Source organism: Manacus candei, unplaced genomic scaffold (assembly GCF_025592945.1).
Source record: "Manacus candei isolate 608988 ecotype Guabito, Panama unplaced genomic scaffold, ASM2559294v1 h1tg000023l, whole genome shotgun sequence".
Lineage (NCBI taxonomy): Eukaryota > Metazoa > Chordata > Aves > Passeriformes > Pipridae > Manacus > Manacus candei.
This window is the reverse complement of record NW_026138071.1, coordinates 13436759-13464714: the sequence shown is the minus strand read 5'-3', so window position 1 is coordinate 13464714 and position 27956 is coordinate 13436759. Positions and strand designations below refer to the sequence as shown.

Here is a 27956-nt window from a genome sequence, read left to right as displayed (position 1 = left end):
GCGCGTGCCGGGCTGTCGCTGGCGGGGCGGGCCGGGGCGGGCCAGCCCTCCCCTCCTCGGTACCGGCGGCCTCGGCCTTAGAGAGGTTCTCACTTTGGCAGAGTACGAACCCTCCCCGCGCACTCCTGTGCGTAGGCGCCTGCCGAAAGCTGAGTAGGTAAGCTGCCCGCTCGTCCTTCGCCGGTTTCTGGCTGTATTTGCTGTTGAGGCAGCTGTGGCACAGGGCACTGCTGCTGGGTTTTTATCTTTGAGTGAAAACGATGTGTGCTCGTAGGTGACCATGAGAAGGAGAGCAGTGATGGGCAGGGAAAGGGCAGGCGAGAGGCGTTCGTTTTGTTGTGGCTTTCTCTCTGCGGGTCAAAGGATTTTGCATCCCAGTTTGGCAAGTGATGCAAGTGAGCTGCTTTTTAAGGGTTTCTGGCAAGAAAATATAACCTGCCTTTTGGAAAAGGTATGCTGTTGCTTCAGAAGTATGTATCTATCTGCTGACAAGCCCAAAGATGAGCCTAATTGAAAATTAAGGGGAGGTGTGTTTCCCATTTGTTTTCTGGGTTGATATTCTGTGCTGCTGGCAACTGTTGCTTCATTTGGGCTTGTCTGAACTCCCACACTGCCAGAATTTGGTGTAACTTGAAGTGTTGCGGTGTGAGCTCTGCCAGTGGTACCCAGGGCAGGCCTCGGCGTCGAGGGTTTCCAGCACACGCGGCTTCCCCCGCTGCTCCGCTGCCAGGTGCCTTCTTGTTGTGGCATCACAGGAGAAGAATGAAAAAGGAAACGTGATCTTGAAAAACAGCTACTCAGAGACATGTAAGGTCTGATATTTCTTGCGGTATTGTCTAGATTTGCAGATAGGGGTGGCCCACTTCTGGGGTTAATTGCTGTTGCAATATTGCCCTTTCTCTGTTTTCTTAGCCCATTAAAGAGAAGAGTAAAAATCATGGTTAACTTGAAAGAATAGGAACTGCAGTAATCACTTCTTCCCACTTAATTTTATCATTGTATCTCCCTACAGTTCCTTCCTCTTTGACTTACAAATTTTGACTTGAAAATGCTTGTGAAGATGCTTAATCTGAGCTGAGGATGATGTGCTAGAGCTGCCACAAATGTAACTCTTCCTGCCTCAATTCTACTTTCAGTTTCCTGAGTAAAATAATGTGTCATCCTTGGGATGTTTCCACATTGCATTAAAGTAGGAAAGTTTCTGAGTTGCATTAAAGTAGGTCATATTGTGGGATATAATTTATGAACAATGTGCACAGCCTTGCCAGTGTTACCACATTATCCTAAGAGTGATTATCAATTGAAAGCCTAAGAGTGAGAAACCAAAAGGAGGATGTATGTTGAGGTTATCTCTTCTATTCTCTCATACTGTCTTTGAATTTCATTGAAAAAGAAGATGAAAGGGATTTTCCTACTTTTAAAGGAGACAACTTCTCTATTTCTGTACTTGGAGGAACCTGATGTTGCTTAACTCACAGCTGCTGGAAAATTAAGTTTCTGGTCTGGTGAATTTTAACACTATACAAATACTGACAACCTACAAGAGAAATGGGCAAATGTCAGTGCTCCAGTTTGTTTCATGGGAAGTGTAAACTGCACTTACTCCTTGCTCTGTCTGTATTGTTGGTCTTCATACAAGGCTTCCTCTTGTGCTGGCTCTACTGTCCTTCCTTAGAAATGCAAGTTGATGGTCTGGCTGCAAGCAGCTACACTTAACACAGTTGACAGCAGATAAGGCAGCATTATTCCTAAAAGCTTTGTCTGTATTGGCCTGCAGTTCCCAACAATGCAGCTGTGGCTGAGTGTTCAGAGATTCAATCCTCAGTCTCTGAAAGGATAACCACAAATCATATCCTACGGAGTCAAAGCTAAGTGCTTTCCCTTGGAACTGTGTTAAATTTCCTTATTTTAGTGTCATTATTTTGTTACATCTACTATAAGAACAGATTCTTTTCTGTGTTGAATACATCAGGTTTCAGTTCTGCATAAGATCATTATCTTTGATTTCATTGAGGACTGTGATTGGAGACAATTTCACTCTTGTGAGATGCTAGTCTGAGTTAAGCCTGAGCTGTAATAAGGCTGTATATTAAATCTGCAATTAGTCATTGCATAATCTCACAACAGTTATATAAATGCCTGTATCCTGTAGAGCAAAAGGCACTGAGATATACATTTACTGTGTTAAGCAGCATGCTGTGCAAGAGCTTGCATTTCTGGAAAATACTGCTCTGCAATAATCTGTGTTAAATGTGAAGATTTGGGGATGTGCATGTCTCAGGAGCTGAAGAGGTGATTCACTCCCAAAGCCCTCTGAGGAGTGCCAGTAGCAGCCTTTGCTGTGATGCAGTTTCTCTCTTTGAAACTCATGTGATTCACCAAAAATTGAACCTGTGTGACTTCAGAGGGTCCCTTGTAATGAAGTTCAAGGTGAAGGTAGTCTGAAAGAAGGCTGCAGGAATATTTGTGGCACTTTACAAAGGATGGTTGTAGGATGTGTGGGTGTGTATCCATGTCAGTTTTGATCTAGTGGGGAAAATACAGGATTTAGTGTATGCCATTGACTGATACAACATAAGTCAGTCTTCTAAATAGTTGTTTAAGTCCAGAATTATGAAATGGGGACAAGGACATTTCTATATTTTGTAGCAATTCTATGAGGAGAAATAATGAGAGAACTGTTTAATTTAGGCACAATTTTGGTTTAAAAATATGGGTTTGTGTAGCAATATCGATAGGCTCAGTCTGTGCAAGCAAAAAGCCTGGATAGGTCAAACCACTTTTCAGGAGAGAAAAAGAGTAAGGAGATACTATGGTGCTGAAAATCTGTGGCTTTTGTGAGTAAGAATAAATTTTGTCATTAGCCTTGGATAGGGAGGCACAGGAGATGAAAAGGGATAGATACAGCTGGAATACATTTCCACTACAGATCAAATGTTGCGTTTTGTTAAAAAAACTTCTTCTTTATCTTATAGCTGAAAAAAACCCCTCAAGAGAGCAGCGAGTAGGTTGAACATGTTGCATTGCCAGGAGCTTTACCTCTATGCAGTTCTGTAAGCATGAAGAGTTTGACTTGGGGCTGTGCCAGAAACCTGCTTTTCACCTTGCAGCTAGTGTAAAATGTGGCTGATTTCTTTCAAAAATTCAATATTGGAAATCTGTCTCTGATTCTCTTTTGGATATCTTGCAAATTCCAACAACATCCTTAAGTTTTTCTACTAGAAGAGATGGTTTGTTGTCTTCTTCATTTATTGTAAGTTTTTCCATTGTTCTGTAGTAGATAATGCTTTGAGCTCTTGGTCCAAATAAATCTAAGTGAATGTATCATCTATAACATAAGAAAAATATGCTTTAAAATAAGCCCTACTTGGTGTGAGACTTGTTTTCCTTGGGAGAAGAGATAACCAAGGTTACTGGACAGATTTGGATGATAGAGCTGCTCAGTCCAGATGAATTAAAACAGCATTGTAGAAGTATTTACTAAAAGCCTCAGGCACAGATAAAAGTCATGAGTCAAAGAGTTTATGCTACCTATGAATATGTGTGTGCTGGATGCCAGGGTGTGAAATAGAGCATACAAGATCTCACCTTTGCGCTGACTTGATTTACTTGCTTATTTGCCTGGCTGTTATGAGTTCTGTGTTCCTTGTGGATAGGATACAAAGAGACTGGGAAGACTCTTAAACCGGTTACTAACTTGCACAGATTGTGCTGTACAAAACACTGTTTGGGAATGGACAATCTAGCTTTGCCACTGGTACGTTACATGGCTTACGGCAAATCAGTTCGCGTTTACCTCGGTTTCTATCCCTTCAAAGTGTGTAAGTTATCTTGACTTCCTATCCAGAGTACTTCAGGATTTAGTCATGTCAGAATTTTACATTTAGAGTTAGGTGATGGACTGCACAGTTTGCAGAGCTGTATCACCAAAACCGTTTCTGCTTCTGGCAAGACCTTGCTATTGACCGATGAATAGTAGTGTTCAATGTCCACTCTCTTCATCTGATTTGCAGACTTTACATGTCTGCTGGCATATAAAACCTGCAGTGTTCTGGTCAGCCCTTTCAAAGGGGATCACTGCTAACAAGTGAGGAACAGGAGTAACAAGACATTTCTGTTGTACGTAAGTACTTAATGCATACTTAAATTTCACTGCTACAGGCCTGGAGAATTGTATGTAGAAATGTGAGTAGGCACTAGTGTGGTGAATTAGATCATTGGCCACTGTGTCATATGTAGATTCTTTGCTAACTGGAAAGTGTGTTATTAGCACATGAAACTGAAATGTTGGGAGAGGTCAAAGTTGCATAAAGCAAGGTACAAACTTAAAGGGTGATTTGATCTCTAAATCTTTCTGGAAGGTGGAGGGGACCTTGTCAACAGTTTTTGCGACAGAGTGGAGAAGCTGTGATTCTTGGTCAAATTTATCTGCCTTGCCTGGTGCTCAGTTTTTGTAAGGGCTATTCCTATTGTCTATTCTGTAATAATTTAAGAGGGCATAAGCTTGTACTTAATAAGAAAGCACAGGGGAGTGGGATGTTGATGTGTAGAGAATGTGTAGGTTACAGGCTGCTAATGAGAATGTAAAGAGTCTTATGCTTTAGTGTTAGAGTTAACTAGGCTTGTAATGGTGGTCTGGAAATGAGGAATATACTCTGAGAATTTAGCAATTCCTGTTTTCTGAAACAATGACTGGAAAATGCTGAATGGTTGTAATTTATTCCAGATGATGTTTAGATCCTACAATAATAGCAAAAAAAAAGGCCTGGTTATGTCTCCTTTCCTTCCAAGAGATTTTTTGCTTTTTGAATCCTCAATCTATGTTCAGTTTGCATATTTCAGTGTTACCCTCTTATTTCTTTTGGGATTTTTGCCTTCTATCAATTGTCTTGTTCAGTTGTGTGGAGTTGTGAATGATGTCTGAAGATCATATGTGTATGGAACGATTTTCTCAGAGTTGTTTCTCTTTAGCTATTTGTGATCTGTCTCATTATTTGTTTGTAATGCACTTGTAAGTGTAAACTCTTTTAGCAAGCCTAGTACCATAAATATTCAAAACACACAGTTTTGGAAGTTAATAAATGTACTTTTGTTTCTTTTACAGATGAGATCATTTCATACTCTTCTTTTGGAAGAGGTGGTCAAAGGAAATGGATAGCTATCCAGACTTCACTGCAAAGAACCTCTCATATTCAGCAAATATGTCTATTTCTTTGCCTGGACAAGCTGGACTCAATACCACCAGTGGTACTCCTTCTATGTCAATAAGCAGGCTTTTCCCAGCCCTGTTGGAATGCTTTGGAATAATTCTTTGTGGCTACATAGCTGGAAGAGCCAACATTATCACATCAACTCAGGCCAAAGGACTGGGAAATTTTGTGTCCCGCTTTGCACTCCCAGCATTACTGTTCAAAAACATGGTGGTACTTAACTTTTCTAATGTGAATTGGTCCTTCCTGTACAGTGTTTTAGTTGCCAAAGCTGCTGTGTTTTTTTTAGTCTGCATTTTAACATTGTTGGTAGCCAATCCTGAGAATCGATTTAGCAAAGCAGGTTTGTTCCCTATTTTTGCTACACAAAGCAATGACTTTGCACTGGGATATCCAATAGGTAAGTATGCTTTCTTCTTTTAATTGTCACTGTTCTAGACATGTTTGCTTTTTTTTCCATAATTTGAAATTGACTTCTGAACTGAGTTCCATGCTATCAAAGTCATTTCTGAAGTGTCTCGGAAAATTCTCTTTGAGATCACTCATCATCTAGGCAAGGTTAAGAACAAAAAAAGAAAGCAAGTTTGTTCTAGCAAAACCAAAAGCAAGACATTTGATTACAGAATTGAAAAAACAGTTACAAAAGAGAAGCCTAACCGTGCAATTCCAGATTATACATAACAATTAGCCCCATATTTTAGATGACTTGAGGAGTTAGCAGTTTCTTTATGTCTGGCAGGATAAAGAAAGTTTCTTTATCCCAGGGCAGCATGCTCAGGAGAATCTTCAGCCTTTCTTAGTCTCTTCAGATTTGCTAGATATGTATAAAATGTAGCAAATGCAATTGCAAGCTTTTTCTTCTTTAGCTGAAAATGCTGTGTTTCCCTCAGTTGTATCTTCTGAAATTTATTCCTCTTAAGAGAAATCAGAAGTATGTCACAAATATGGCTGAGGATTGTATCTTTGTTTCTTGGTATGTGTTTTAAATGCTAATTAGGGTTTCTGAGTTTTTTTATATATACATTTTGGACTTGTCTAAATGTATTTCCATTGTATCTTAGTTAAAACATTCTTTCTATTTTGACTTTCTTGTCAGACTACATATTTCTTCAGATATTTCATGATTTATGAGTCATATTTTTCTGGGTATGATAATGCCAAAATCTACACCATTAAGTTCATTAAGAGCTTTACTGGAATACTTACTGCAACAATGACACTGTAGGCCTTGAGGTTTGTCTGTTTCTTAGAGTTCATGCTGTCACCTATGCAAAGTTTTTACTATTAATGACTTCTCTGAAGTGTCTGCAGGATGCTTGGGCAACAAAGAATGCCTTGCTTCTTTTTATGTATGGTGACAGGTAGTGTTTTGAACAAAACCTGATCTTTTAATGGAAATACATTTTAAAAAGCTGTAGGAGTTGAAATTTGTAAGGGAAAAAAAATCAGTATTGACAAATCAGTGTATTAAAACAACACTATTTTAAAAGGCAGTTTGAACACTTAAATCAATAACTTCCTGAGTCTTCATCCAATGTTATTTCTTTAATCTATTACTATTATTATTTATTATTACTTCTTTACTATGCTGTTTTTTGCTCTTTAACAAAGATTTGCACATAGGAAAATCAAAATGCAGGTTAAATTATCAAAGATCATCACTGTACTTTTCTGTTATCATGGCTATGACAGTGATGTTGGGGTGAAAGAAAGCTGGCACAGAGGTTTGCTAGCGCCCCTCAGATGTAGATAAAACTACTATGATAGAAAGCTTTGTTTGTTTTTTATTACTGGGTGAGATGATACAACTGACAAAACAGCTTCACCTGTTCTCTAGTGCTATATTGTTAAAGCACAGGTGTAGCAGAACTGTTGTGTGGATGATGGCTCAGTTACCATGACTTTAATGTTACTAATTGTATTAAGCATGGACGACTAGTGTGTGACTTGTATGTAATTTTGAGCAGCTGAGACATGGAGAACTGATTTAAAAAAAAAAAAATCTTTGATTTCAATTTTTTGTTATGATCAACAAGTGGGCACCTTTATTTAAATAAAAAAAAAAGTTTCATCAGCAGTAGAAGTTGTGGATTATTTTCACTGTCTTAATGATTCCTTTGGAGTGATTTCTATTTCTTTTCACCCACTGGCTCAGTGATCTAGTTACACTTTTTGTACCCTGGAAAATGCATTGTGGCTTCATACATCAGTAAAAGTACATATAGACCTTGAGATATTGTATTAAGTAAGCAGTTTCACTTTGCCAGAAAGTAATGGCTTTTTAAATTTTTCACTCAGGCACTACTTACATGTGGCTTGTATTGGATTGCATTTGTATAAATATATATATCTGTATAAAACATCACTCTAAGGTTTGAGGTTTTAGAAAAAAAATGTGTTTACATAAAAAGTGTCCAACATGTTTTTATTTATCAAAATGTGTTTAGTGCTTAAAACTGGTTTGTTAAATGCAGTAACTAACTACACACTCAGCAGTTCTGTTCAGCAGTTTATTCAGCATTTTAGCACAGGTAGTTCTTGTATACGTACTTTGATCATGGCCTGTAAGAGGAAAAACATCTTTAGTGCCTTTTCTTGTATATATTATATATCAGCTAATTGAGAATGTCAGTTTATTCAGTCTAAAGAGAAGACTGTTCATACTGAGTGCTGATTTAGTATTCAGAAGTTTCAGAAGAAATAATATAAAAATATTTTGGATTTTGAAAAACGTAGTCATGAGGGAAAACCTTTACAGAAAAATAACAGGTTAATAATGTTATTATTCATAGTATATATAATATATATAAAATATACATTATATATCTATATAGTATATATAGTAATTATTCTTATAGTAGTAATATTAACTATATATTAATATGTTATAATAAAGATTCTATTAATAGTTATGTTATTGATAATGACAATAAAATTACTGAATATAGTAACATTATAAGACAGGTGAAAGACAACATTGTACTTTTAAAGCATTGGGGGTTTTCAATTCACCCTAGAATTTAATCTTGTATATCTTTCCAAAGTATTTTCATCATTTTTGAAGTGCTGTTACTACAAACTTGAAATAAGAAGCAATTCTACTTTGACTCAAAAGTATGTAGTAGCAATGAAAACAAATGCACTTGATTTAAAGTTCCTTGAAGGACCATAACTACAGCAATAACTCTTGTCCTGAGTAGTCCCAGAGAATGAACTAATAATTAAGTGATAAGCTATTTTTTATTTGCTTGTTGCTTTGCTGTGTATTGAATCAATGTAGAATGATCACACCTGACTTACCCAGTGAAAACTAATTAAATTTCAGAGATGTGAAACTCCTCTAAGATGGGAAGCAACTTGTGTCCTCCAAAGGTGCATTTAATTATCCATACTTGTCACATTCCTGGGGAGGAAAAGCAAGTCAAAAATAAAGCCAAAATTTTTCCAGCATTTGGGATGACTCAAAGGAAACATAGGATTGTTATATTGTTTTCTTTCTTTTTCTATAGATGTTGACTATTTGTAGAATCATTAAAAAGTATTGGATAGTTAGTGTTTTGTCTTTAATGTGTTCATTAGATGACTGTGGCCTGATGTGATTGGGCATACTTCTCTTACTGCATCATCTTATATTGATTGTTAATAAAAATGAATCCTTCAGTTATTTCTGAAGGAAAAAGAAATAATTTTCTTTAGTTTTCAAACAGCAGTATTTAATTTCAATATTAATGTATTTTTGTACTGAAATGTTATCACTCATCACTCTTCATTTCCTGTCTTCTAGTTGAAGCTTTATATCAAACCACTTACCCCGAGTATCTCCAGTACATTTACCTAGTGGCTCCAATATCTCTTATGATGCTAAACCCCCTGGGGTTTATCTTCTGTGAAATCCAGAAGTGGAGGGATAATCGCACTGTGCCACACAGCAAAATCAAAATAGTGGGCCTAGCGCTCCTTCGAGTTTTGCAGAACCCAATTGTATTCATGGTCTTCATAGGAATTGCCTCAAACTTTATTCTTGGCCAGAAAATTCCCGAATACCTTGAAAGCTTCCTTGATGGACTGGGCAGTTCTTTTTCTGGCTCTGCACTTTTTTACCTTGGACTAACTATGGTGGGACAAACAAAAAAACTGACAAAGGGTATGTTTGTTGCACTGATCCTTCTCATCACAGCTAAACTGTAAGTTTGATTTATGTATTTTTGTAATTTTGTTCTTTAGCTGTTTTAAGCTCTGAATACTCTGGTCAGATGGCTTTTCTCTCAAAAGCATTATAATGATAGTATGTTTCACTTTCAGTATTTTGTGTGCTTCCCAAACTCTTTGATACTATAAGGGAAATTTTAAGGGAAATTAAGCAGACTATAAACCTGTTGTCAGGCTCTGCAGAGAAAAAAAAAAAAATTAGGGGTCCTGTGGCTTCATGGACTGTCTGCAGGCCATCTGTCATGAATTGAAGTAGTTGGGGAATTACTAGCTTAAATTAAAGTTTATTAAATAAATACTTAGACAATAGTGATTTTAAGTACATTTGATTAGTATTTGTATTTTATTTGGCTTAAATAATGCATCTCTAAATGAGTTGTTTTTCCTTGCTTTATCTATAAATCTTTGAAACTGCTATATTGGAAGAGCTTAAAAATGGTTGCCTTATGCTTTTAAACTGCTTGACTTTTGAGCATAAATAAATGACAAGTTGTATTTAGAACTCATTATCTTCCCTTGAATATATCTCAGCAGTGAACTAAATAGTTTATGTCCTACAGAGGTACAATTAACATAATGGAATCATTGTTTGGTGGTCAGGTTTATGTTGTAAATTTTGAAGGTGCATTTGAATATCAGTACAACTAACTAGCAAACTTAAAGACCTAATCTGTAAATGACAAATTTTGTAAGGATGTAAAAAAAATTGGGTTTTAATATTACCACTTTGCTTTACTGGTGACCCTGTGTAAGGCTTACAGTGGGTTTCTGTGAGGTCTAGGCTATTGCTAAAGGTGAACAAAATAGCATTGATGCAGGGGGTTTGCTGGCCAAAACATTTGGAATGGGATACTTAAGCTTGAGCCCTTGTTATATTTCAGACAGCTTGCAGAAAGGTGGTCAGAGTTCCACAGCTTCTGTCTGCTTATAGCTACTATTTAACAGTTGAAAAATGAGGGGTGTTTTATGTTTTACCTTTCTAAATCCAAGGTTTATACAAAGAATGTGTCTGCTTATATCCCAGAGTTTGTTGTCATTTTTATCTTTTTTTTTTTAGTGTAACTTGTGACATAAGATTTTTAAGCAGCTGGTAAATGCCTTGGTAACAGTAAAGGCAATCATTCAAAATGATGTTAGTATTTTGCTTTTCATAAGTAGTATTCAAACAAACCTTAAATTTCCTTTTGGTTCATTTTCTGAATAAAGAAGAGTCTATTGCTATAACTTGAATAATATTTTTTCAATTTTTTCCCCCTCTCTTTTCAGACTTATGATGCCATTTCTCTGTAGAGAAATGGTGGAGCTCTTGGACAGGAGTGACAGCGTGGTCAACCACACCAGTTTATCAAACTATGCATTTCTTTATGGAGTTTTTCCAGCAGCACCTGGTGTCGCGATATTTGCAAGTCAATTTAATATGGAAGTAGGAATTGTATGTGGTTAGACTTTTCCAAATATGTGCTAAATTTGAGCTTGACTTTGTTGATGAAATACTTAATTAAGTAGGCTTGAAGAATTTGGTTTTCTGTAGTATAGACATCTTAGACTTACTTGTACTCCCTGGATCTTTCCTGATCTCTCAGGTGCCTTGATAGTAGATGTTCATATATAAGTCCTCGTACTTTTTTTTTTTGATGACTCTAGCAGGAAGAATTAGGATAACTTTAAATATAAACAACTTGTATCTTTGCTGGGTTTTGGGTTTGTTTTTTTTTGGTTTTTTTTCAAAGACCTAATCTTGGAGATACTGTTTTTTAGAAAAAGAGAAATCACGTTACTGACTTCAGTAAGAATAGTATTAGTTCAATGCTGAAAGATCTTATGCTTTAACTGATCCAGTTGTGTTGCCCTTCAATTAAATCTTGTGATAGAAACGCATTTTACGCTTTTTTTATGTATAGTAGAGAGTACCAACTACCTTTTCAACTTAAAATACAAATTTTAGAGATGTTTTTTCCACTTCAATTGACATTGAAGCATTTCTGTTAACTTCTATTGTTTTTAATGTTTTCTGTTTTGGGGTTGTTTAGATGTTTGGGTTTTGTTTTGTTTTTTTTAAGATAAGGGGGGGGGGAAAGGATACTTAAAATAAATCTTGAAAGATAGAATCTTGTGCCCTGCAAACTCAGGAAATCTGTTTAAAGCAGTGGTCTGTAGTATGAGCGACAATTCACACTTCCATCACTGTGCAAATTCCAGAAAGCAGAAAAACAATGAGATGCCAAACTAGAAATCACTTGAATGTAAATATATATGGTTTATTTTCATGAATTGGTGAATATTAGTATTTGCATAACTATATGTTTTGTTATTTATTTATGGTATGAATATTTGCATCCAAAAGTAAATTGTGACAGTGTAAATTCACCCCTAGGCTGTAATCACTAGTGTATTTGACACCCATAAAAAAACTATAAGAATTTGCAGTAGGGAACTCTCTATTCCTGCTATTTCAGAAGCTTGTAAAAATGTTCTGTTTAGCTGCATGTATAAGCCGGATACTTTCTAGCTTAAATTCTAAATAATTTATTATAGAAGCAAGTCACGGATTTGTTAAAGGCCTATATATGTTTAATTCAAAGGTCCAGTTTTGCCAGTGGTTGTGTTCCTGAAAGGAGATTATTCAGCTCGAGATCTGATTAACTCTGTTCTTGTTTTTGTTTGACCCTTTTTGCAGATTACCTCAGGCATGGTGATAAGCACTTTTGTGTCTGCACCCATTATGTATGTGTCTGCGTGGCTGTTGACCATTCCATCTATGGACCCCAACCCACTGGCATCTGCACTCCAAAACGTTAGCTTTGACATCAGTATCGTCAGCCTCATTTCTCTGGTAGGTGCTGGTGAAGTGAAATACAAAAACACACTGTTGTGTCAGGGTAGTGGTAGTACATAAGCAGCAAATTAAATCACAATAAGACTCATATTTCCTCATCATATTCTGTTGCAGAAAGATAAGGAAGGAGTTAAAAATCTTGATTTAGCAGTGGGTCTGCTGGGAAGCTGAACTATAGAGAAAGATGGGTGGCTGAATTAGAGCTCTTAGTGCAGGGCTTGGGAGTTTCTTTTTTGTTTGGGTTTGTTTTCATTTTTAATAACAGGGTGTGAGGGAATTACAGTACTAGCTTACACCACAGGGACTAATTACATCAAGCCAAATAAGGTGCTTGGATATCACAGTAATGAAGGCTGTGTACAAACTTCAGCTCCAGAAATGCCACTGAATATTTATTTAATGAAATCTTAATGAGTATTAATGAAAATGTTTAACCTGAAAGGTTTAACTTATCAAATTCCTTTCCTAGAAATTCTTTTCTTAAAAAGTGAGATAATCCAGAAGTCCAATGTGAATTGTGTTTTGGCTTTATAAAAAAAAAATACAGATAGTGTGATTATTCTATTTGCTTTTTTGAAATAAAAACATTTATGTTTGAAGGAGTTGAAATTTTCTAAAGTTGTTGTCTCAGTTGTTCAAGACAAGAAATCCTCTTGTCTTGAAACTGTGCCTGAAGGGAAGCCAGAAATTAATGCTGCCTCTTGCTCTCATATAATTTTGGGAGATTCAGGGGAGATGGGTGAGAATCTTAAATTCTAAGTTGCCAGGTCACTCTGTGGTCATTTATATTCTGAGGCACAAATAGGATTCTGTACACTAGAGGCAAGTTCTTGGTGCTTCCTGGGAATATTTCACCATCATGAGAACACAAAGATGCATTGCTTTTCCTGGCTACAGCTGTGGAGGCATAGGGACTGACAGCAGTTGATGTGAAGCTGCCTAGAGTAGTCATGTTGCTAAGAAACTTTTCCAGAAGATTTGTTGTGTATTTAACTTCACCATAGTCTGCAAGAATATTCTTTGTTCTTTTGGCTTTGGTTTTATTCTTAAATTATTTTTTTTTCTTGTATGTTACAGACCTGGTCTCTTATTGTTGTTCTTCTGAGTAAGAAATACAAACAGCTTCCTCATATGATTACAACGAATCTACTTGTTGCTCAGGTCAGTAGTAAGAAGCATGCTGTTGTGTGAGTTTGATGGTTTAGGTCTTTTTAAACATTTTTACAAGTTTGGTTTCTACAGTGATATTTTTATAGCCATCTATGAAGGGCAGGGAACTCTAATGTGTGACTTGTCTAAACAATTTCTGTGCCTTAAAATATACCCTTGAAGAAAATTATAGTTAATGCTGGTACTATGGTTCTCAAACAGAACTATAAGCAATCAGAATGGAGAGTGGCTTCTGAAATGTATTTTCAGTTACTGCCCAATACTGTTGAGTGCACTTCTGTTCAATTTATACTGATTTGAAGTCAGCAGTACCAGGAACAGCAGCGTATGTTTGACTCTATAATGACCCGATTCAAGGAGCCAAATAGAAGAATAATCCCTGTGATGTTTATCCCCCTGAAGTGGCTTGCTGAGGGATCAGACAGGTGCAAGTGCTGGTGAAAGGAAGGGGTGTGGGAATGAATGGCTGGTGGCTAGGGAAGGCCAAAGCCAAATGGCTCTGGATTAATTTTAATGGTAATTTAATCTGAGAGAGAACTACAGAGTGTAGATGCTCCTTATTCCCTTGAATTCAACTGCACAACTGCCTATAATTTCAGTGAGAACAGCCTGTGCTTGTAATACGTCTGTGTGGTAGTGCTTTCTGAAGTGTTCTGGCTTTTTTAAAAAAAAAATCTCTATGTGTATATATATAGTAAACTCTGAGCTTTGATCATGGAGTCACATTAAAAAAGAACTGCAGGTGCTTCTGTTCTGTAACAGCAAAGTTAGCTTTTATGATAAAAAAATTGAACTACCGTGTTACTATTTCCATAATATTTCAGCCTATCTTTTTGGATTCCTTCAGTACTAAAATTATCATATATCCTGTATCACTGGATGAAAACTGTTCAAATTCTTTGCAGAACAAACATCTGTTGACCTCAGTTTCATGTGCAAATCATTTCAAATAAATGGTTTGTACTTATCAAAAACATCAGCTTTTACTTATTATAAAGGTATATAAAGCTGAGGGTTTTTTCAGATTGGCCTTGCTCCTAGTTTATATGAAGTATATAGTTACTCTCAAAAAAACCCTCCTGAAAATAGGGTACCATAGTTAAGTGACAGAGCTGCAACACTGAATTTACTGTGACAGTGCTTTATTGCGAAGAGAAGTATCCAGTTTGTAAAGTCACACTCCAGTAAATCTGGGGTCGGAGTTCTGAAGCTTATTGCAAGTATATTGCACTGTGTTTAGTTTTTCTTGTCATTCTGCTTTCCCAATTTAAATGATGGCATCTCACCTTTCTTTCCAGTTTATTGCTTGCATTGGAATGGTGGTATGGAATTTTGTTGTTAAAGAACAAGACATCACCATGCAGATCCTAGTTTTTATATTTCTCTACAGCTCACTTTACAGCACCTACCTATGGACAGGTATGTTTTTTCTCGGCAGAACTTAGGTGCTGTAATAAAAGATTAATGTACTGAAATAATGTTGCTACATTCTTCAGAGTAATCATTCCTTTTACTTGTATGTAATTCTATAAATATGTATACTTAAGTTGTGCCAAGCTGCAGCACTGGCAACACAGGGCTAAGTGTCAGGCACTGCTTCTGCTGTTGGAAGCTTACACCTAGGGCAGGTCTTGTTTGTCTTTGCTGGATACAGCAGCCTGGCTAGTGTGTGACAGGAGACAAGAACCTGCTCTCGAGGCAGAAGCAGTTACAAATAGAGTGAATGTGGTGGGCTGCCCTTCAGCTAGTCGAAGTCTTAATGGTGATTTTTAGTTACTGCAGAGTTTAATATTTTAATTATACAGCATTAAGTAGATTTGAAAACTTGGTACCTCAAAAAGTAGAAAGTACAGAATGAAGTGAAATACCAAAGTAACTCTAACATCTCTTTACCCTGGCAATTGTAATTTCTAAAAACAATATGTGTGTATATGATTAAGGAGAGATTGAAATAAGACAGAATTGAAAGATGCATCAAGAAGCTCAGAGAACCTTACATATATGATTTAAAAAATACTTTGGGTATTCAAAAGAGGTTTTGTACTGTTCCTGAGTCTAGAAGTCTAAGGGTTTAATTCCTGTGGTGTTTAGCTGAAATAGGTAACTCATGCTTGGTAAGGTGTAACATAAATACTAACTTTACTTCAGCATGAGAATGTTGCTGATCTGCTGAGTTGTGAATAGAATAGGCAGTTCCAGAAGATACTCCCATGTATAGTTATGTATGTAAAAATATGTAAAACTTTTTTGTTAAATTTATTGTTGGCTTTACGAAGGACTAGTCAGTTTTTAAAGAAATGTTATAATAGAATACAACGTTATTTGTTGGTTACTCAAGAGTGTCAGAATAGAACAACTGCTGTTGGTACCTTAAGAAATTAGTTACTTATGTCTTTAAATGTTCTTATGACATCTTTTATATTCTTGTTAACCTTTCTTAATATTTAGAAGTGGATGTTAAATATAAAATGTCCTGAAATTTCTTCAGTGTTTCACTATTAACATGATTTTTTAAGACAATGGGTATTTCTAATTTACTTTCTCAGAATACAGCTAGAAAAACAATTGTGGACTATTGAAACATCTGAGAGGAATATCTTGAGTTATTGAGCAGGTCACATCATACAGCTTCTAGACTCTGTACTTATTGATTCCCTTTTTAATAATAAACAAGGCATTTCTTTTGGTTTTGTTTTGGTGGATTTTTGTTTGTTTTTTTTAGGTTTTCTATCTTTCTCTTTGTTTCTGTTGAAGAAGAGAGAAACAGTAAAGATTCCCATTGGGTTTATCATCATAGCTGGATGGGGGTAAGTTAATTCAAATGCTTCCCTGCAGAATTAGTGGGAGCATGCCAAATATGTTACATACTTCCTACTTTGCTCTTTCAGAATCCCAACAGTTCTGGTGGGAGTCTTACTAATTGTTGGTGAACGTAACAACACTAGTATTGACTCTGCCTTTTTCTATGGAAAATACCAGGTATGAACATATTCTGTGCTCATCACTTCAGACTTCTGCCATATCCAATACATTAGTGAGAAATTGTGTTCTCTGCTTCTAATGCAAGTACCTTTCTGGCGAAGTATATTATTATATATCATATATATATTATATTATATATATATATATTACCAAAATAAACATATCGTTGTAAAATGCTTATAGATCGATACAAAAATGTATTTCTGTAATGAACCATTAGGAAAACTTGTTTGAACAAGGAACTTCATGTTTAGTCAGCTATGACTAAGAACAAGGGGGAGTAGGCTTCCCAAAGAAAAGGCTTAGGAGTGGTAGTGAATTGCAGAGCCCTTTTCCTGGTGACTAATTTGTAGTCTCGCTTGATAATTATCTAAAATTGTTATTATCCAATAGCTAATTAATGGCTTCTGGTCTGTAACCTAAAGTAGATAGGATCTACTTTACCTGTGTAGCAGTAACTGCTTGCACTGGGGGAGGTGTCTCTGCACAATCATGGGTTGAAAGGCCCTGAGCCTGAACTACCAATGGTTCCTCTTATCAGAGGATGTAAAATATACTAGCACAGATACTTGTCACATTTTGTCTCTGTCTTTCTTATGGATAGGAAGTCAATGAGTCACTTAGTATTATTCATGTTGCACTTTCACAAGTATTAAATAGCCTTAGAGTGGACTTTGGGTATCAGTGGCAGATGATTAGAAGGAAAGGTTAATTAATAGGGTGCTCCCCATGGACAAAAGCATGGACATTAGAGCACAGTTCCTCTTTGGAATTAAAAGGTACCTGAACAGAACTTAACTTGGAGGCTACTGATCCTCAGAGGAAAGGTGACAATGATGAGGGGAGGTTATTGAATTGCATGGGAAAGAGGGGTCCACACTAAAAAAAAAAAGCTGTAAAGAAAATTAGTCTCATGTACTGATTGCTCTTTCAGTGTCACAAGGTGCAAGAGCAGTTAATACAGAAAACTTAGTCTTATTCAGATGCATTTGTATGTATATTCAGAAAATTACCAGAGTTAGAAAGGCAGATATATGCCACTATTTTCATGTCTTTAAGTGTGTTTTCTTTGCTTTCTTAACAGATAATTACCACAGCAGTGATCCTGTTCATCAGTATATTGATGTCAGGCATTTCGCTTATGTGCATGAACAGAAATAGGCAGGAGTCAAGCTATGAGGTGTTGAACCCATATTCACCACGAAGCCAAGTGGAGGAGGTTGAAGTGGGAGGGAGTGAGCAGAAACACATTTCAGCCTCTGTGCCTCAGCCTTCTCCAGGGTCTTCTGCAGAGCCTTCTCCAGAGTCTTCTGCACAGCCTTCTCCAGGGTCTTCTGCACAGACATCAACAGAAAGGGGTAAAAACAATAAATGGCTTGGGGTACTGTAAAATAATATTCCAAATTTAATTCTGACCTGGTAAGGATAGTTTACACCTTCAGGTGTTACACTAGGACAGAAGAAAATCTAGATATAACTGCCCAAGGATTTAGCTTTATGTTTCTAAGGAAAGTTTTATTGTAAGAGTTGGGGAAGTGGACAAGAAAAAAAGCACGTGTATGGTTTTTATGTAAGTAGTGGTATCTTGATAAGGCTGTGATAAGTACAGTCCACTAGGCATCTGAGATTGTTTACTCACTAAACCCTCTCTCTGCAAAAGAATTATATGCCAGCAGAAGCACTCGATGTGTTTCTAATTCTTTTTTGTGTGTAGCCTTTTTGATCACTTTCCATTTTTTTTTTTTTGCCTCTAGCTAAAAGTACTTATGTTACTTCCATGGTGGTAGTATAACATTAAACACTTCCTATATATTAATATTGTAACCTGTTAACCCTCTCAGCAAATTGGAAAAATTAATCCTGTCTTCTCCTTTTGGGTTATTTTTTGAGCATAATATTTAAAGCTACATAGAATATATTGTTATACTTGGAAACTAACTATCCTATTACTGTATATGCTTAGTAGGTTGCTGTTCTTGTCAAGCAACAAATGGTGAATTATCCTGTGCTAAAGAGAGCAAAGCGGTGTCAAATGCTGTTGAATGCAAGGTTCCTCCAATAGAGACAGGTAAAGCAGTAGTATCTTCTTGTTTTAATACTACAAGCTCTTCCTCAACATTTATGTGTTGTTTTCACAAAGAAACTCTTGGGACTGTTGTGCTCTCAACTCTACCTGGATACCTTATATTTCATATTGAATTCAATTATTAGGCAGTATTTTAGGTGTTTGTTCTCTTCTGCTGGTAGTTGTTTGTAATCTTTCAGTGCTCAAGAGGGATAGTTGTTTCGGATGTTATTTTTTAACACTAAGCTACTTAAACATGTCATTCTAAGCATTCAGACTTTACCTCTCCATCATTGTCTTGTTTGGATGCTGGGAAGTTGAATGCATAACCCTACTTTGCATCAAGCTTTTAACATAAACATGCTCTTTTACATTCTCATATTCACATCTTACATCTTTTAAAAAAGACTTTGTTGTGTTTTGATCACTGAATGAGATCTAGAGGGATCTAGTGCTTATTGCAAATTAGATTAAATGTCCATGGTGCTGTACTGTTCATGTCTAAGAGAGAGAGATGGTGAAAATTGACGGCCTTAGGATTCACTAAAATAGAAAAAAATGGATTAAACTGACTGTTCAGCACCTAATGGAAAACTGCCTGCCCAGCACATTCTCATTTTACATCACTTCCAGTAATCAAAGCTAGCAGCAGTACAGCCTTGCTCTTTTTTCTATTTCTTTTTCTTGTATTTTTGCATTCTTAACAAGACAGTTCGTATCCTTATGTTTTGTTTACATGCAACATAATTTTCAGCAACTCTAAACATTTCACACTGAAGGATACTACAGTTATATCTCCTCTCACAAAATTCTAGGTTTCTACCTATTTTGCCAACTATTTTATCTACTAAGTAATTTAAACAAGAATCATAAGAATGTCTTCAATGATAGAGGAAGGCCAGTTTAATTTTCTTATCCTGAAAGATAAGGCAAAAAATACCTTATGATTGAGTGGAAATTATTTCAACCTCCTGAGTGAACACTTCAAAACTATAATCAGTAAAAACAAATTGTAATGCATACACTCGTGTAACTTTGGCTGCAGTAATTACTAATTCTTTTACTATCCCACTAAACTGCTGTGACAGGTATCTGGTGAAAATTCTTAGGTGTGCCCTTATCAGGAAGTTTTTCACTGCCATCTAGAGGAAGATACTCAGAATTACTTAGAACTCTGTAGCTGGGAGACAAGCATCCATTTGCTTTGTGTTTGGCTCTTTTGATTAATAGAATTATGACGGTGTTCTGATATAATATGTTAAAAATACATTCACAGACCTGAAATAAGTGTGGTTGATTGTGCATCTGATCTAGAGCTCAACAACACAGAGATGCAGAGTAAAAACATTAGAGCTGACTGTATATTTGATTTTTTTCAGAAATTGATTTAAAATTTAAAAACTAGAGAAATGGGGGAAGAGGCATGTTTCATTATTTCTAGTAATGTTTTCCAAATATTAACCATAACATCAGTTTGAGTTAAATCTTTGAAAGAAGAATTCTGTTGCAAAAAGTTCCTTCATTTTAGTAGCACATGTAAATTACTGTTTCATTTGAGTAGATGTCTGAACAGATTATTGTCAAAGCCAACATTAAATTTTGCATGTGTCACTTCAGTATAGATACTTACAGGGTAATTTGACTCAGCAAGTGACATTAACAAGTTTGCTCATGGAGTTCACAAGACAGAGGCCTAATCAAAAATTTCTGATTTGTTTTTCAGTGGATCAGTGTGTGAGTCATTGCAGTGCTCAGACGTGTGTATTGGCTCAGGAAGAACAGATGCTACAGACTGGAGACAAACAGCTGGCCAGACATGTGCTGCTGTGCTTACTTCTTGTTGTTGGCCTGTTTGCTGTAAATATTTTTTCTCCCCATGTTGTTTAACTCATTGAGGTAGAATGATTTTTAGGAAAGCTGTGTAGACAGCCCAGTAAAAATCTTCCATTTACTTATGTAACAATTCATTAAATAAAATAGAGGCTCTATTTTGGTCCCTTACTGGAAGAAGGATGTCATAAAATTAATTTTTCTGTGCCAGATCATAAATTAAAGGCAAGTTAAGACTCATGATGATAGTGAGCAAGCCACACCAGAGAACCCTAAAGGGAAAAAAAATGGAAAGATATAATTTGGTAATTAATTCATCATTAGCGCCCCTCTTCCCATTTTTCTCAAGAGTTAAGTCTTCTTCCCTAGACAATAATTAAAAATATAAACTGAACTGTACTTCTGAAGGAGACTACAAAAATTGGACCATCTGGTCACGTTTATAGTGAAACTGGGATTTCTCTGAGGTGTTTTAGTAATGAACAATAATTTTAAGATTATTTTAAATGGGAAAATGCAATTTTGTTGCTTTTAGTGGTGGTTTGGAGACAATGTAGCTAAGTTAGTGGTACCACTCCTCATTACTGATGCAATCCCAGCTGTGATTGCATCTACCTCCACCTAGAAGTAGGAAATACGAGAATGTAATGCATTGGGGATATAATTTGAATTTTTAGCTCTGAAAAGATGAGAAACAACTCTCTGTGTTTGAATGTAATGCTCAAAGTTGAGTTTCTTGTGGATTGCAGTTGGGGGAGTATTTTTATTTGAAATGGGAAATAGTGTGGCATAAATACGCAGTGTTGTGAAACAGGACAGTGCAGCACAACTGTGTGGGTTAATGCCTACTACTGTTGCTTTTCAGGTTCTGTTAAATTACAAAATGGAAGGTTTCCCTCTCTCAAATTTCCTCTATCAAATGTTTTATGCTAGTATTTTTTTTTTTACATCTTCTATATTTGAGAAATCTAGCAAATGTTAGCCTATATTTTAGTTGTATCTGGATGATTACATAGACACTATGAAATAATTTTATTTCATAGTGAAATAAAGTTACATTAATTAGCCTTTACACACAAATGGGTTAACTTCGGAGAGTTTTTTTCCTTCTACCAGGCATCTAAAATAGCTGAAGTGGTATGTGCTTCAGCTTAACCTAATCTTAACTATGCAGGAAATATGTACAAAGCACTGGTTTCAGCTAAATAGGCCTAAAGACAAACAGTGCAAATCTGTCAGGGCTAATATTGGCTGTCTTTGAATACCTAAGTATGCTTAAAGCAAGTTCCTTTTGTAAACATGTAAAGAGGCAGGACCTCTACACTGGTATGTGTACTTTTTTTTTGCAGTACTATGTTTAAAACAACCAAACCTTCCCCTCCCACCTAGCTTTTAAGCTTAACTCAAATGTTTTAACGTGTTTATTGCCTGTGATTTGTCTTTATCTGAATCATTCGTTAAATAGAGACCATGAAAATTGTGTAAGAATCTATTAGCATGTGAAGAATAAGAAATGCATTTGATTTTTAACAATCAGATTAGGTTTATGGTTTTTGTTATTGTTTTTTTATTTTCTTTACAGAATCTCTCCAGTTGTTTGTGGTGGCTGTTCAATCAAGAGCCCGGGAGGCTGTATGTGGAATTGCAGTTCTTCTGTGCTGTGTTTAATTTTGGTCAGGTACTTAACAATGTTTGTTCTGAAAATTACTTTGTTGATGGATGTTGCAACAGATGCTGTTACAAGCACTGCAAGTTGAAGTTTTGAAACAGTGCCAAAGTCACCAACTCCTTGTGTTTTGTCAAGCTTTTCCTTTTGCTTTAATAGCTTTCTTTCATAATGCATGTCTTCTATGACCATGAACACTTCCAAAGGTACAAATGACAACTGAATGTCAAATGCTTATGGAAACCAAGTAGGAATTTTGCCCAATTTGTATCAGAAAGCTTCGCCAGTGTCCCTTTTGTGGAGTTACACTGGTATAACAGTTGCAAGATGACTACATGGATACTTTGGCTATAAGCCTTAAGTTACTATCCCTACATTCAGTGACAGCACCTTTAGCTAAGAGCTGACATAGAGATGATTGTTCTGGCTGCACATGGCCTATTTCAGCACAAACTTATACGTGGTAGCTTTGTTACGTGTGAAGGTGGAAATGAGGCAGTGTTAATATACATACTAGAGGAATGTTTTACAGATCCATGAGCAGGTGTGCCCACAGGATGCACTGCAGTATCAAATAATGATAGTAGTTTCATATAAAAACTGTACAGAAAAATGAATTAAGTAGAGAGCATTCTAGCACTTGAATTACAGTAAATATCTTCTTTTCTTGACATTAACAAAGACAGATTTTATAACTGGCTGTATAAGGATAGTCAGTTATCCCAAAGTGTCAAGTGTCATGTCACAACATTACTTTTACCCAGCTGTTTCTTGAAGGGTTTATTTGGTGGACTGTTATGTATTAATCTGTCTTTTTAAGGTCCAAATGAAAAATCAAAGCAGAAACAAAATGCATTTTGAATGCTATCTAGAGAAGAGGAATACTTTACATGTATGTTTGGCACTGAGTTTTCAACACTGCATTTCTGTTTATAGAAACCAAAGTTTTTGCTTAATGCTGCTTTTTCTGTATTTTTTTTCCTCCAGGGCTTCATTTGCTTCGGTATTTTTGGCTTAGATAAGCATTTAATCATTCTACCGTGCAAGCGAAGGTAAATAGAATCTTTACACTTATAAACTGAATTATGACTGATAGTCATTTTTAAAGGGTATTGAGTGTTCAGTGCTGTAGCATTCCATTTCCTATTTGTTCAGTCTTCCAAATTTCTTTTCTCTCCCACTTATGGGGAGGTAATTGCAGTTTACTGTGAATGAGGTTTTACTGCTGTCCTAATGACACCTTTGAAGACAAAAATCCTGAGGGTTCCCTAGAGACAAAATTTTTGCCAAATGATGGATCTTCAGAAATAATTTCTGCTGAAAAATTAAAAGTTGGATATGGATGCTGAATGAGATTATATCATCGCTGTTTGAAAGTCCCGTATTCATAACCTCATGCACATATTTTGTGTGGATGGGCACTTTCACTGTGGAGGAGTAAGTTGTACAAAGCCATCTTTAATTTAGAGCTCACTGGCTGCCATGTGAATGCAGTAGCTAAAGCGGGCTCCCAACTACTCTGACTTTCCTTCTGCCTGAGCCTAGAATAACATTTCTCGGTGTTCAAAAGCCATACAAGTATATTAGGAAGATTATATGTAAAGTATTGGACACCAAGAGTAAAACAGTTGTGGTAACCTTCCTAGGAGTTCCATTATGTTATTTCCTGTTCCAAAAAAAACAGCCCTGGTAGTTTTGCTGGTTTTAATTTTTTTTTTTATTTTTTTTAGGCTTGCATTTTTCTGGGGTGGAAGAGAAGCAGCAGGGCATACAGACCCCTCTGTACCTGAGGAAATCAGGATGACCTGTCAACAGTTTGTTCGTTATCATAGAGATCACTGTGTCAAAAGCATTGTCAGAGGCAGAAGGTAAGGTTCTTCCCTGCACATATAACCTGTTACAAAGGTCATAAATCACCTTTTAAAAATAATGAAATGCAGTTTAATCTGTGGGCAATTCCTGTTGTGGCATAGTTATTCAATCCCCAAAGTTTAAAAATTTAAGAGAAAAATGTTTCTGGTCTCACACTGAAACATTGAGGTGCAAGTTATCACATCCCATCTAGGATTTCAATAAATTACAAAAAGTTTTATATCGTTAAGGAATTGCACCAGTTTTTGCATTTAACTGGAGTTCAGGAGATAAAATAGTTCTGAAAAAATGTATATCATAATACTTGTAATAGTTAATGTGTCTAAGTTTTGTCAAACTTGAGACCCTTCATTTGTTTTATTTTGAGATGAAGAAGCTGTCCATGTGTGTGTGATTGAATGTTTACAAATAAGTAGTTTTTACAGGACACAAAACTGTTGCAACTGATTTTAGTGTGTACTCAGAGGCCACTCAGTATGTGAGATTATAGTGATTTTAGTGCTTTTACAGCTTTTGCGTTCATAAAATTTCTTTTGTTCATACCTCTAATGAGGCCTAAACTTGAATTTAGAGATCAGCAGAGCTTTCAGAAGCAAATTATGATACCTGAATCAAGGATTATGTCTTCAGGTATGTGTAGGTGGATGAGAAAAAAAATGCAGACAGAAGCAGCAGGAATAAGAAAAAGATTCTGCCTTTATTTAAATATAATAAATGGAGACATGAAGAATTGTTCTAGTAGGACACTTTGACTTTTCATATCATGTAAACTTTTAAGGAGGACTAGTTTGGCAGGATGGGGTGCTCTTTTAATGGTCAGATAGTCCAAAATCACATTGCAGAACTGTTTTAGACAGCATCAAGATTTTGCTCAGTCACCTCAGAAGTCAGTTATGTTCCATAAGAAAGATGTATCAGAAAGCATCTGTTGTGAAATAGAACAGGTTTTACATCTGTGTTTCCTGTGCCTCTTCTGCTGTTGTGGTTTCTTGGGCTTTGGGCTGTTCATTAAGTTGGGTTTTGTGGTTTTTATTAATCATACATCCGCCTGAGAATACATGAAAATATGATATTTGTTGCTTCATTGTTGTAATATGTTTGTGCAGAACTTGTTTCATGTCTTATTTATCCATGTGAATTAAAACAAAGCATTTATCTTCTCATTTTAAATATTCATCTGTCTCGATCCTATCCTCTTTGATTTAAAAGTAACATAACTGAGACCTTATAACTATGGATTTTAATTTATTTTAATTTTTGCGTCTCTGCTAGTAGATGTTAACACTTGCTCTGTGTTAGTGCTGCTTTTAACTTAAAAAAAAATCAAACAGGGGAAAAAAGTTTGGTTTATGCTGTCTTGTAGCTCTTAATCGCCTTCAGAAACCCTGGGCTTGGTTTCCATAGCGTAGATTTTAGATAACCAGAAACATTAATTCCTGCAGCTAAATTTTTGCATTACATTTTTACTGCAACTAGGTAGATGCTAGTGGCATGGCCTCATAAATATGTAGAAGAAAATTATTCTTGTTGTAAAGGTTTTGTTTATTCTTAGTACTGCCCGTGTGGTAAATACTTAACAGGATATGCAAGTTGTAAATGGTTTTTGTTTACAATGTACGTAAACAGTTAGTGTCTGTTTAAAGCTGTCCATAAATTATAAAAAGGAATTAAAGTTCAGACTTGAGTCCCTGTTGCTGGGGGCATGCTGCTCTCAGATCAGATATTTTGTTGTAGAATGGTCATGGTAATAAGTACGTGGGAAGTAAAGTACACAAGAAATAAAATTACATTGTGTGAGTTTTTAGGAAAATTGCTACTTATGCCCACTGAAGTTTATTTGCACAAGTGTAAAACAACTTTGTATGTCCATATTGCTTCTCGTTGAAATGTCTGTAGGAAATGGTAGGGAACATTGGCATGTCCCTAATATACAAGACTTGCAAATTCTCTTCTAACGTGCTCTTAACTATCATGATATCTTTCCTTGTTTCCTGCTATTTTTCCTTGCCTTTCCCCATCGTGCAGTGGTGATACCAGATTTACAGAACATGTGGGTGAATCATTCCTTTGACATACAGGTGTGGTGCAAAGATCTCCACTGGCATCTTCTTTGGCTGTGACCTGGTGAACTGGCTCATTCAAGTTGGCCTTGCCTCCGACCGTGGCGAAGCTGTGATGTACGGGGACAGACTGATGAAAGGAGGTGTCGTCCAGCACATTACAAATGAATTTGAATTTCGGGATGAATACTTGTACTACCGCTTCATTCCTAAGAGATCAGTTGCAGTTGAGAGCCATTGACCTGAGCATGTAGGCAAGGGACAGGTAGTTAGGGGTGAATGTGACCACCCTCTGCCTTCACCACTGGAACTGGAAGTATTTCTTTCTCAGGGCTCTCAGGGAACTGTGCTATTCTCTCTTGTAAGACTGAGAGATGTGGTTATTTTTGTGTCTATTTTGAAGGAAATGGTAGCAAGTGATATTTGGTGAGCATTCCAACCAGAATGCAACTAAACGAAACCAGATGCTCTGGATTTAGAGCATTTTTTCCATTCTGAGCAAAACAAATAGTAAAATTATATGTGTCACTGTTGTATTTTATAGGCATTATAACAGCAGCTTTAGTGACTGATGCCACAATGAGGAAGAAAAACCCCATAAAAGGTATTTTTCATGTTGCTGACTGTTTTCCATATTTTAGTGTGATGAAATATTGATGCCTGTTTACAGTCAGGCTTCCCCCTGACTTCATAGAAGTAGGATTTCTTCAATCATACCCCAGTTTTGACTACTCTGCTCTTGTCTAACACCAGGAACTTTTTATAGCTCTTTACACCTCAGATCAGGTGGGTTTTTTCTCCCTTAAAGATAAAATCCTCCATTTATAAAAGTGGAATTGTTGTGACAATGTTCCCAATGTCAGAGGATTAAAGCTGAGGAAATACCAAGTGGAATAAATAATGGTTTTGTACAAACCTACCAAATCTCAAAACCATAAAAATATGCAGCACTCTTCCAAATTAGGAAATTACATCATGGAATAAACAATTTGTTCTGAAATTTTGCCTTATGGTGGTAGCAACAGCTTTGTCAAGAGTAGATTTTTACATTCTGAAATTAGCCTTTACAGTTTAATTCAGAAGTGCCAGCCTCAAATAAGGATTTTATGGAAGCCTTGGAGACATGTGTAAGTCAAGACAAAATTCTTTTTCAAATCATGGAACTTTTTAAATTAAATACAATGATTTTTTTAAATCTATTATATAAAGAATCCTAACTGAACATCCAAATTGGGGTTTAGAGTAGCTAAAGATCCTAAATTTTAGTTGGTTGCCTAACACAGGTTTCTAATAAACCTCAGGTATCCTCCTACAATATCTAAATAGTGTCACTCAGATTCCTGTGCACTGAAGGCAGAATCTGAGAACCTATGTGTCTTCTGCAGTATTTTAAAAAAGTTAAAGACCAAGTGTTATATCTGATAACCATTGTGCTGCCCTTTTAAAACTGCAAGAACAGGATATATATGTCTATACAAAAATTTTATATAGTGAGGGAAAGGAATCCAGGTATTAAAAAAAAAAATAATTTGCTCAAGCATATGAATAACTCCTTGTTTTTAAAAGTCTTTCCCTTCTTTTTTTTCTTTTTTTTAGTACACAGGTTTTTATTCTATCTAATTTTGCATCCACTTTGTATTAAGAATTAAAAATTATTTTAGCAGCATAAGCTCCTGTTCAAGTAGCAGTTGTTTTATGGTTGCTATAACTCCATGCAGGACTTACATTGAAAAAATAACTCCTTTTACTGTCATTCTTATTGCACTTTTGCAGTGTGCACAGAAACATAACTGCATTCTACTGTGTATGTATGCTATGGAAACTGACATATTTTAATGTTTTCCAGCAACAAAATAATTGACATTTGTATCAGGCTGTGTCCACAAAGGAAAACAGTAGTGTATTTCCATAATAACTGCTGAAGACAACTGCATCAAATATTTTGGAATAATTAGATATATGTGACTTAAGAGCAGAAGCTGTGAGTATGTCTGGCTTCTAAATACTGTAATTTGTCAATAAATCTATTACTTGATTTCAGAGTTTGGAGCTGTGT

General features: G+C 36.1%; 1 protein-coding gene across 6 annotated transcripts; it reads left to right on the top strand.

Moving 5' to 3' along the window:
• Positions 1-27935, top strand: GPR155 (G protein-coupled receptor 155). Of its 6 annotated transcripts, none has more exons than XR_007904529.1 (17): positions 2-157; positions 5105-5610; positions 8995-9394; positions 10686-10851; positions 12097-12252; positions 13333-13416; positions 14724-14844; positions 16148-16232; positions 16314-16404; positions 17492-17765; positions 18371-18475; positions 20196-20329; positions 21885-21980; positions 22956-23020; positions 23699-23836; positions 25919-26504; positions 27747-27935. XR_007904529.1 is itself a non-coding variant. In XM_051787385.1 (17 exons), exons 2-16 carry the CDS (start codon positions 5151-5153, stop codon positions 26470-26472), a joined length of 2403 nt encoding a protein of 800 aa, XP_051643345.1. In that variant the 5' UTR covers positions 2-157; positions 5105-5150; the 3' UTR covers positions 26473-26504; positions 27747-27935. The 6 variants fall into 6 exon arrangements, 5 of the variants coding, with proteins under 5 accessions (XP_051643342.1, XP_051643345.1, XP_051643341.1 ...); XM_051787385.1 differs by having other exon boundaries at positions 26445-26504; XM_051787382.1 differs by lacking the exon at positions 27747-27935 and having other exon boundaries at positions 1-157; positions 25866-25998.
• The last annotated feature ends 21 nt before the right edge of the window (positions 27936-27956 follow it).

What these genes read in the sequence shown, in the direction of transcription:
- GPR155 (XM_051787380.1), top strand. Translation starts at nt 5,151, where the DNA reads ATGGATAGCTATCCAGACTTCACTGCAAAGAACCTCTCATATTCAGCA. An exon ending in CTTCTCATCACAGCTAAACT is followed by an intron (nt 9,395 to 10,685) that starts GTAAGTTTGATT and finishes CTCTCTTTTCAG; the next exon opens with ACTTATGATGCCATTTCTCT. An exon ending in TCGTCAGCCTCATTTCTCTG is followed by an intron (nt 12,253 to 13,332) that starts GTAGGTGCTGGT and finishes TGTATGTTACAG; the next exon opens with ACCTGGTCTCTTATTGTTGT.